Consider the following 10667-nt stretch of genomic DNA (forward strand, 5'->3'; position numbering starts at 1 on the left):
TGGGGACAGCGGGCGAGTCGCAGCGAGGAAGGGGCTGGCCCGGGGCGGGAGCGGACGTGGGGCGGGCGCGGCGCCCCTGTTCTTTCTGCCAGCGCGCGGGCCAGCAGGCCGTGGGCAGCCTCTGAACTCCGAGGTCCACCTGGCTCCCCAGCTCTTCCCATCCAGGTGCCCGAACCTGGCCGACCTCCAAGAACCAGCGCAGAAGGGGCCCCAAAGTTTGATCAGTTAGGTTAAAAAAAAAAAAAAAAAGGATCGTAGCATAGCTCACCCGCCCTAACTTTCTCTTTACATGGAGGAGTTCAGAGCTTCTCTTCTGGGTGGATACTGAACTTCTAATCCAGCCAGATGGGGCGCCCAAGACTGTGGCGTGGCCTACATGTCAGCCAGGACAGAGGATCTGTCTTCCACCATGCCCTGGACTGCAGATTGGCATGGATGCCCACTTGGGGTGTAACTTACCAAGAGGGCCCCAAACGTACTTGGACATGGAACATCTGGATTACTCATCAGAACAAGTCTGGCTGCAGACCCCAAGCTCCCCACCCTTGCTCCTGCCTGCTCCCTGGTAGTCGCCCCTCCAACATAAAGAGAGTGAAGGCATCCCCTCTGGAGGCTGACTTGTGAGGCAGCAGGCTAAAGGAGCAGGGCTCTGGCCTGCCAGTGCTGGGTGGGGGTGGGAGGCTCCCCAGGCTTCCCCAGGCCTTGGAGGCCCCTGAAGCCTGACTCACAGCCCTTTCCTGGAGTTCTGCAGGGCTGGTGTTTAGAAAAGGAATCCAAGTGAATTAAGAAGGCTTTCAAATTCTGAGCCACCCCCATTGCCTTTGAACAAACACTTCCTTAGCCATGAGACAGAGCTGGGACTCCCCTCTCCAGTTACATCTCCAGGCCAGGCATGAAATTCCCCAAATGCCCTTTGGTACCTGTCATCCTGGAGAGGGTGGGTTTGCTGGATGGCCACAGGCAGGCCCTTGATTTGAGTGGTGGGTCGGGGCGCTGACTGCACAGTTGAGCCTTTGATCTCCCCAGTTCCACACAGCCTTACTGGTGCCAAGTGTTCACAGAATAAGGGTCGCAGGATCCGAACGCAGACCAAGTGCACTTGAGGTGCAGGAAGCATAGCATAGTTTTGATTCTGGTTTTCACATTTCTTTGTCATTTTGATTTTTTTTACAACTTATATAAATCATGTATGTAATCGGGAGAAATTGTGCGTGGCATTGAGAGTGAGACAAGGCATGTGCCTGCGTGTGGGTCATGTGCCTATGTGTGAGTGTTGGTAGGCAGGACTGGTCCTGACTTCCCAGTGCCCCTCAGTGAGTGAGAGGTTAGTTCCAGCTAATAAGCCTTGAGCTCCAGCTCCAGTTCCCCTCCTCCCTGGAGTGTCCTGCGCAGCACCTCTCAGGAGACCTTCCAGCGGCAGGCCTGAGCGCTGTTCTTCTCCCCGACCCGTGTGGCCTGCTTTTCGGAGAGCCACATACTCATGTCTGTGCAGTCAGCTAGCCCTGCAGACATCTGCCATTCAGAACCCGTGTCTGAACTTTGACCAGAATTCATGCAACTGGCCTCTCAAGGGCTGAAGCTCAGGTAGCCTCTCCAAGGTCCCCAAGAGGACCTTATTGTTCCTCTCTGGAACAATAGCAGCCTGGGCTTGCCACTCCCCAGAGGTGCAAGCCATGCAACGACTTGTCCCCACTGACAAACGTGGTTTGTACCCTTGTCCAAGTCTAGGGGCAGGTGAGCAGGTGAGTTTCTATCGCTCCAGGAAACTCAGAGAAAAGTCCCCAAACTCGGCAGCCCAGTCTGCTGCCCTAGGACCATGACAGTATCTGGACAATCAGAATTCTGTTGGCAGCGGTAACAATACCAGCTGTCCCTGAAGGCCTCACAGCGTGGGCCGGCCAGAGCCTCCCACTCTGCGTCCACACCTGCAGCAGCGGTGGGCACCGCAGTAGGGAATTTCTCCTATTCACCGATGAGGAGACGGGGGTCAGAGAAGGAGAGGGACTTACTTAAATCAGCAGCACATCCATGGTGGAGTCAGGGTTGGAGACAGGAGCCAGGTCTCCTAGACCTCAGCACACAGTGGCTCCAGGCACTAGTCACAAGGCCTGGGGCACCCGCGTTCCCAACTCTGAGACGCTTGCTCCTGTGAACTGGGGATGAGGAAGCTGGTCTCGGATCCCCATGGAGAGGGCAGGTGAGGGGGCCTGCGCACACTGGAGGTCGGCACACTCGAGGCCCTGTGCAGCTGGGGCAGGCTCCCCACCAGCTGCCATCCCTCTGGGCTTCAGCTGCTCACCTGCATCAGCTCATCCAGCCGAGGAACAGGGGACCAGGAATGGCTCTTTGAGTAGGAGGTGAAACCGTTTGCTCCGGGATGCTGCCAGTCAGAAGACAGTCCACAGCTGGACCCCAGGAGTCCCGCTTTCTGCTCCTGCTGCCGTGGAACCAGCAGGACCCTCCCTGCGTGCCACGCATGTGGGGAGAAGATGGAACCCTGGTCATCGCGGAGCTCTCTGCATCACTTGGGAAATCTCCTTCAAAGATTAGGCTGTGTGCAAGAGAGGGCTGGATGGGCTGCCCTCGGGCCAAGGGAGCCCCCAGGATCACCAGGCATCCTGGCACGGGGCTCTGCATAATAGGCTGCCATCGCAGGGTGACTTAAGCCATAGGAATCTACCTTGTCACCACCCCGGAGCCCGGAGGTCCAGGTCAGAGCACAGGGGCTCCCTGAGCCCTCATCCCTGTCTCCCTGGTCTTTATGGAGTCAACCTCTGTGCCTGTGGGTGCTGATCTCTTCTGTCAGGACATGGGCAGGTTGGCTGAGGCTGCCCTGAGGCCCCACATACTTTCACCACCTCCATAAAGACCCTGTCTCCAACAGTCACATCCGAGGACACTTGGGGTCACGTTCAACATGAATTTTAAGGTGATGTAACTCAGCCTAATACCTTGGCAATTCCAGCCTATGGCTTTTGGAGAAGTCCAGGGATTAGGGCTTCTTTTGAGGATGAAAGGAACTTTTTACTCCCCAAGGCCTTTTCCTGCCACTGGATCCTGATGCCCGTGCAGGGTGGGTGGACATGGGGGACAGCACCATGCAGCAGGACAGCCTTCTGATGGGCATGCTGCCACCCTGCTCCTCACCTCCCTCAGTGTGGTGCTGAGCCTCCCCTCCATGTGGCACTGTCCGCCTGGGTGTGAACGGGGCCGGCCAGGAGGCCAGACATGGGTTGAGACAAAGCCAAGAGGTCAAGTCCGTTTGGGAGCCTCCCCTCTCCCTCCAACCCACAGTGGCTGTCCCTTGTGCTGTGAATGAGGTGCCCAGCCTGTGTAGGAGCAGCCTTCACTCTAGATGGGGAGACAGGTCTCTGCAACAAGTGTGTACCGGAGCCGGTGAGCAGGGAGCACACAAAGATAAGTGTCATGGGTGGGAGCACAGGCCCCAGAAGGCCATGAGGTCGTGTCCAGAGGGGCCTGTGGCTCCCTCCGCCTCTGGCACAGCAGCCACAGGAGTGAGCTGGGCATCCCCAGGTGTGGCTCCGCCAGGGCTCCACCAGGACGCGTGAGCCAGAGCAGGTGCAGTGAGTGTGAAGAGCAGGCCAGGAAGGGGCGCTGTGCTCTGGTCTTGGTGTCCACCCTGAGCTGCAGGGCCAAGAGCCCACCAGGTTCCATGGTCTTGCTCAGACGGCTTACCCGTGCACTCCCTCCACCACATCTGAACTTCCCCATTCCAGGACGGGAAGCCCTCGTCCCCCCCAACCCCTGGTCTAGCAAAGGGAGCATTCTCCTCCCAGACTTCCCATCCAGGACTGCATGGCACCAGGACTCCCATAATATACGCAGGCCAGGCAACGGTGGCCCTGCCACTCAGACCAGACACAGGTCTGACAGGCTGGCTGGAGAGCACTGAATGCAGGGCAGGAAACAGGGCACCCAGCCAAGGAGCGGGTCCCCTTCCAGCACAGGGGCAGAGCAGCACACATCCCTGAGGACTGCAGGAGACGCTGGGCAGCAGCACAGCCCTGGCTGTCCCCCGGCTGCACGGGCCCCTCCCCAGCACAGCTGCTCCTGGGTCACGTCCACGGAGGCCCAGCTTCATGGGGCCTGGATGGGGCATCTCCCTGTCAGGTGCCTAGTAAAGCCTGCAAATGATGGAGTTTCCAGGTGTGACGGACACCAGGCGGACTCCAGACAGAGAGGATGAGTTTGCAATTAATTCAGACAATGGCCGACGGAGGCACTTTCCAGACAGAGACCAGCGTGGCGTGTCATCCTCCAGAGAATGTTTTATACATGCAGGTTGAGTTCATGGGGAAGGGCCCCTGTCAGCTCTTTAAGAAGCATCTGCATAGGTGGAGAGAGAGGAAGTGAGCTGGTCTCAGGATTAGCACAATCACCCAGATCCAAGGAGCATTCCAAGGTCTCTGCGACCACACCCCACGTGGGGACCTCATCCATCTTCCTCACCTTCTGATACCGGGTGGCCACAAACCTCAGAGAGTTAAAGCACTGAGCTAGGAGTGGGGTGTTGGGGACACCCTGTCTCCTCCTGAACTGTGAGCTCATCCTCACACCAGGTACCCCACAGGTCTCTCAGGGGCTCTGTGAGCTGAGAGGTGGCCCTGCCACAAGCACTTTGTCAACTCCAAAGGTGCCCTTGTAACTCTGAGAGGCCCCATGGACGGAGGTGGCTGCCAGACCCCTTAATTCCACCTTCACCACCCCTTTTCCAACACGGCACATTCACAAGGCCCAGAGCTTAGGATGTGGACATGCACTTGGGGGACCTCTAGCAGACCTGCTGCCGTCCTGGACACAGTGAAGCAGTCGTCACACACTCCCTGGCTCACGGGGGCTGAGACAGCTCCCTGCAGCTGGCTGCAGACCCTGTGCCCGAGAGCAGGTCCCCACCAAGAGGGCCTGAGACGGCAGGGAGACGAGCCTGCTGGGCCCAACAGTGTGTCTGAGGCACAGGCCTGCCAAGCGCCGTCCGGGACTGTTGGTTTTTCCAGGATGCTCCGATTGAGTTTGTTTTCATTTTTCGTATTAAACCAATGTTTTTAATGGAAGCACCTCCCAGATGAGATTTTCTTCCATAAGGGGAAGTTGAAGGGATTCTGGAGTGTAAAACGAACACTCCCAAGCCTGAGTCTCGCCCAGAAGTTGAATTCATTCGTTCCTCAAAGCCGTTGGGCCTGGTCCCCTGGGAGCCTCCAGGAGCTGTGTGGGGCTTGGGGGACAGGAGGGGCGAGCACTGAGCTGGGAGCACTGGAGCCGCCCAAGGCCAGGGAGCTCCCAGATAGGAGCCAGGGTTCCATCCCCAGGGGACGTGCTCTTTCCACTCCACCTTCCAGCACAAACAGTGCCAATCAGGTGGCAGCTGACATTGGGACCTGGTGGGGAACAGGACAGGCATGTCCAGAGGGAGGGAGTGCCTTTACCCTGGGGACCCCGGGTAAGATTGGCTGCAGCCAGCTGACAATGGCTCTCAGAGGGCCACATCCTAACCCCAAACCTGTGAACATGATTTTGCTTTGGAAAAGAGTCTAGGAAGGTGCCATTGATCTGAGGTCCCCTCCCCAGGTAAAGAGATGGTCCTGGGTGAGCCTCAAACGCCGCCAACAGTATCCTTACAAACAGAGACCACCACCCACAGCCCAGAGGAGCTGGAAGGGGAGTGGGTGGGGTGACTTGCAGGGTGAGGCTGGAAGCAGGTGAGGAGTGGAGGACCCACCCAGGTGGCATGCACAGCCTGTCACCCATGTCCATGACAGAGACGGCAAGGCGAGGCTGACGTGCAGCAGAGCATGGATTTCAGAGAGAAGTGGGATCTGGAAATTCTCTTCTGATAGCTTCTCATCAGCTGAGAGTGTGGGTTCAGCAGAAGGAACCCACCCAGCTTTCCTCTGGGGAGCTAGGCAGGCCATGAGCAGGGACAGGCACCGTGGCCACCTGGCGAACCGCAAGCTCAGGGGAGGCTGTGTGCTCCTCTTGCTACCCGTGGGCCGAGTGTGGGGCTCGACGGGACGGGAGGCATGAGCACAGAGTGTTCCCGTCATAGAGGGAGGCGCAGGTGCACCACAGGTGCTCCCAAGGAGCTCTGCTGCTGCTGGCCATGACACGTCACTGCTACGATCACGCCCTTAACCAGCCTTGAGAAAGAGCCATGTGCCCGAGGTCTGGGGCAGACTCATCTCCTCTTCTTGGTGCTGGACTTGCGTCCTGCTAACTACTGCGTGTGGGGGGTTGATTGGTGGCCCGCTGCAGCTCAGGGCATTGGAGTTCTCACCTCTGCCCTCTGAGACCCAGGAGGGTAAATCTGTGCTGCTTGAGGCCACCCCATCTGTGGCACTTGTTCTGGCCACCACAGGACTCTAATGCGCCACACCACCTAGGTTCCCCACGTCCCCAGTTGGAGCTGAGGTGAAGCCTTGAAGCTCTGAGAGACGGACAGGTGTCCGTCAGAGCCAAGGTGGTGACAGGTATCCACCCCGCCGGCTGCCCACCCAGCTCCCCTCTGCCTAGCAGTAGCTGCTATTTGGGTCTGTCTTGTTTCAGGGGCAGTCACAGAAGGAACCAGCACTGTGAGCTGACCACTCCTCAGTGGCTTCTCGGCTCAGAGTGCTGTCTCTGTAGCCCGAGCCGCCATGACCATGACTCCACCCTCCCATCCCACCTCTGGCTCAGGAAACCTCACGCCACGTGCCAAGGAAAACAAATTGGAATGTCGGGCAGCGTTAATGAGACCCTGGGCCGGGGCATCTCTGGGCTGCTGCCCCGGGAGGCACTTCCATTCAGTGGGGCACCCCGCAAAAGCCCTACCAGATTAGGAATTTTCCCCACTTTGAAGCCCGTGGGCCTGTGCCAGTTTGGAATGCAGGGCCCAGCTCCTGCAGGAGAACAAGGCCACGCACACCGAGCACGCTGGCCTAGAGTTGGCCGTCTTTATTCTCGTCAACAAGGAGATGGGTTTTAATGAGAACCAGCAGATCCAAGGCTGCAGATTTTCCACTCCTGCAGGTCCCAACAGCAGCAGCTTCCCACCAGGCAGGACAGCTGCCGGCTCTGGACATGGAGATGGAGGGAAGGCATCCAGGGAAGAGGGACGCTCCAGGGAGAAGGGGCCGCAGCGTGCCTGGCCCGCCCACCACTCGGGAGCTCACCCTCCAACTCCACAGCCCTCAGCTACAGGCACCTGATGCCACTGTCCCCCTGGGGCTCCCTGTCCTTGAAGACAGTGCCTCCTTTCCCTGCCTGGAGCGGCATGAGGAATGGAGTGCATCCTGAAACCGTGGAACACTGGGCAAGAGAGTTAGCCTCGCCATGCCTCGGTTTCCTCATCTGTAAGGATCCGGTGAGGTCATAGGTGCTTTGATAACCTGCTGTGCAGAAAGTTCTCCCTCCACACTTGACAACATCCATCAGGCTTCAGCAGGGGCCTGAGTGGGGTGCTCAGGGCTGCAGGTCCATTTCTGAACTGGCCAGCTGCAAACCTCAGACACTTGGAGGCATAGACGCTGGTATCAATTGCAGCCGCTGAGACCACTGTCCCAGGGACCAGGCCTCTGGATGAGCCTCTCCTTCACCCCTGTAGACCTGGCAGCCCCTATATGATCCCAAGGTCTGTCTCCATTTCAGGTGTGAAGAGGGGTCAGGGGTGGGCCACGGCTGGCTTATCCTGGGTGTCATCCACCCACAATCACATCAGTGACATCTTGTCATGATTAAAACCAACGGCACAGGAATAGACCAAAGCCCCACTCGGGTCGTTTCCCTGAAGGCACCCCGGGTCGCTGGTGTTGGTCCACCTTCCTAGAGCTTGGGCAGGGGCAGGGTGGACAGCAAGGCCCTGAGGGGAGGCTGAGGGAGGGTCCTCCTGCTATCCATGGAAGGCTGAAAGCAGGCGCACTCTGCTCTCGGGACCTGACTTTCCTCCACAGGTGGAAAGGCCGCCAAGTGGGAGACGCTCCTCACGGGCCAGGAGGAGAAGAGGACCATGGACGCGTCTGGGAACCTGCCATCACTCACAAGCCCTTCCCAGGCCTCCTCTGGGGTCTGAGGGTCCCACAAAAACCCCTCTCACCTTGGAGCCAGGGGGTGCCTCCACTGCCCAGTCCCTCACCGCACCCTCCTGCAGGCGCCACGCAGATCCTTCCCGGAAACAGAGCCAAGTGCAGCTTGCAGCACAGGCCTGGCAAGTGCTCTGTGCATGGCAGGGCCGGGCTGTGTCTGCACAGGTCAGGGGGCCCACAGGTGGGCTGCTGGGTGCCAGTGGCTGCTGAGGTCACTCTTAGCAATGCCCCAGAAGGCCACAGGCTCCTGGCAGCTCCTGGCCAGGGCTCGCTGGGCTCTGCACTGGTTCCTGCCCCAGTGGGGTCTGGAGCTGCCTTCACGAAGGGCCAGACCAGCAACCAGGCAACCCAGGTGCAAACCCCACTGCTCTGCTTTGTTTACCCGTTAAGCAAATTAGAGCAATTAATGCTGGATTTCAAACAAGGCTGACTCACTGTCTTGGAGGAACAGCAGTCGCCTTGGCTTAGGACGAGTGCGGAGAGAAGAGGCGGCACTGTGCAGTGGACACAAGCCTTGATCTGCTGTTGACCCTGTGCTTTCAGGCACCTCACAGCCTTTGCATCTCGCTTGGAGTCCACGAGGAGCAGAGGTGTGCAGAGGCCAAGGTCACCCCACCTTGTAGCCTTCAGGCTGAGGTGGGAGCTGTGGGTCGCTGACCACTGGCCCCGTCTCTGTCCCCTTAAGTAAGGGCTGCCTCCCAAATGCAATAACCACAGCATCGTGCGAGTAACAGAGCCCATGATCTGAATGTCTGGGGTCTCCAGGTGCTGTGTGGGGCCCCAGATGCAAAGCCATATTTTATCTTTGCAACCACCCTGGGGGCTTCGGCACCCCACCCTTGCCTTAGATGAGCCCGAGGCTGGGGGAAGGGAAGGGAACCGTGGAGCTGGAGCTGGGATCCAGTCTCCCCAGCATGGCAGCCATGCTCTGGTCCCAATCTTCACCCCCTAACTTATGCAACTACCCAGTTCAGGTAGCTAGCCAGCTCCCCTCTGTGCGGAGACCAGTTGCTAGCCAGGCTCGGGTCAGGGAGACCAGGCCACGGGTTAAGCACAGCAGCGTGAGCCCACGCAGTGTCGGTAGGTGTGAATTTGGAGGACACGTCAGCTGCAGAGGCAGAGGCCCGTGGGGTCCGCCTGTCTCCTAACCCATCTGGCTGACCTACTTTTCTCTGGGATGAGACTTACAACTCCAGAAAGACTGTGCCCTTTGATGGCCGCTGCTCCCCACAGGCGAGTCCACCAGCAGGAAAGCCTCTGTCACCCTGGCCAGGAGCAGCCCTGCCGGCTGGTGGGACTCTGGAAGGACTGAGGCAGAGGCTCCCCCTGCAGAGAGGGCAAGTCCACAGACACGTCACACCCCAGTCCTCTGGCAGGGCCAGCCAGTGACTAAGGGGCCCAGTCACACAGATCCTAATGTAGCTGGGCCTTAGCAGGAGGAGGACCATGCAGGGTGGTGCAGGACCAGGGATACGGGGTCAGGTTGGGTGACATTTGAACAGAGGCCGAGGGCAAGGCTGGATGGCGTTAGCCCTTCTGAAGCAACATGGTAGCTGCATTTGGCCTTCCAAGAGGTCATGGTGGCTTCTGGAACCTCTGCAGGCCCTTTGTGCATTGAGGCTACAAGAGGCGGGTCAGACGGCCTGTGGGGTTTCTGGCCCCATTTTCTTTTAAGGTTTGGAGATTTATTTTTTCCAGTTCTGAAGAGAGTCTCTCTGAGAGAATTTGAATACCCACATGTAGAAGAGGCCATTGCAGCAGGAGTTTTCAAATGGTCTGGAGACAGATTAAAAATGTGCATGTCACTCTTGGCCGGTGTGTGACCTTGAGCAATTTACTCCATCAACCTTCAGCTCGGGGGTCCCTGGGGTCTGGTGGGGATGAGTGGGATGATTCATACCCTGCAAGCCTCAGCTAGAAACGGGCACTGCCCCCTCCCCCCCAGGGCTGGAGACCACGGGCTGCACCCGCTCAGTGCTCTGCATCTGAGCTGCGCAATGTGGTCACCACGAAAAGCAGCAGAAGGCTTCGCTGGAACTGTCTTCCAACACAGAGAGGCCTGGCAGGGCCGTCAAGCGCCTGTTTCTTGAAAACGAATCACGTCGGGCGGGCTGGAGCAGGGCCCTGGGTTTGTACATAACTGGTCTTATTTCTATCCATTCAGAGTTTGCAAAGCTGCTTTGGATTCGCTTGAGTTCTGGGAAATTCATCAGCCTGACCCAGAGGAAGGCTCTGGATGCCCATCTGCCGGGCTCTGTGGTGGCTGCTGCTGCTCTGGACTGGGGAGCTTTCCATCTCCAGTCCAGCCCACGCGTCCCTCCACAGCTGGCCCCACTGCCAAGGACCTTCTCTTTAACTCTGTCCAAAGCTGGCCTCTTCCTCAGGACCATGTGGTGCTGTGGCATCAGGCAGGGATAGGCGCAGCCCCGTTTCTAGAAGCCCACGCTTGTGCAAAACACACTTATCTGCTGTGCAAAGAGGTGTGCCCAGAGAGGCTGAGACCCGGGGCAGAAAGAGAGGGAAGGAGGGAGGGAGGGAAGAAGAAAAGGAGGGAAACCTGGGTGGAGGATTAGAGGTGGGGGAGGGAGGGGG

The 10667-nt window shown here is 58.4% G+C and overlaps 1 protein-coding gene across 1 annotated transcript in view; it reads right to left on the reverse strand.

The window, feature by feature from the left end:
* Col5a1 (collagen type V alpha 1 chain) overlaps nt 1–10667 on the reverse strand; it is a 191169-nt gene that overhangs the window by 137316 nt on the left and 43186 nt on the right. The window contains 2 exon segments of the mRNA XM_048813424.1: nt 1865–1962; nt 2300–2380. Of these exon segments, the coding sequence (XP_048669381.1) occupies nt 1865–1962; nt 2300–2380 (179 nt within the window).

This window comes from Marmota marmota, unplaced genomic scaffold, assembly GCF_001458135.2.
Source record: "Marmota marmota marmota unplaced genomic scaffold, marMar, whole genome shotgun sequence".
Lineage (NCBI taxonomy): Eukaryota > Metazoa > Chordata > Mammalia > Rodentia > Sciuridae > Marmota > Marmota marmota.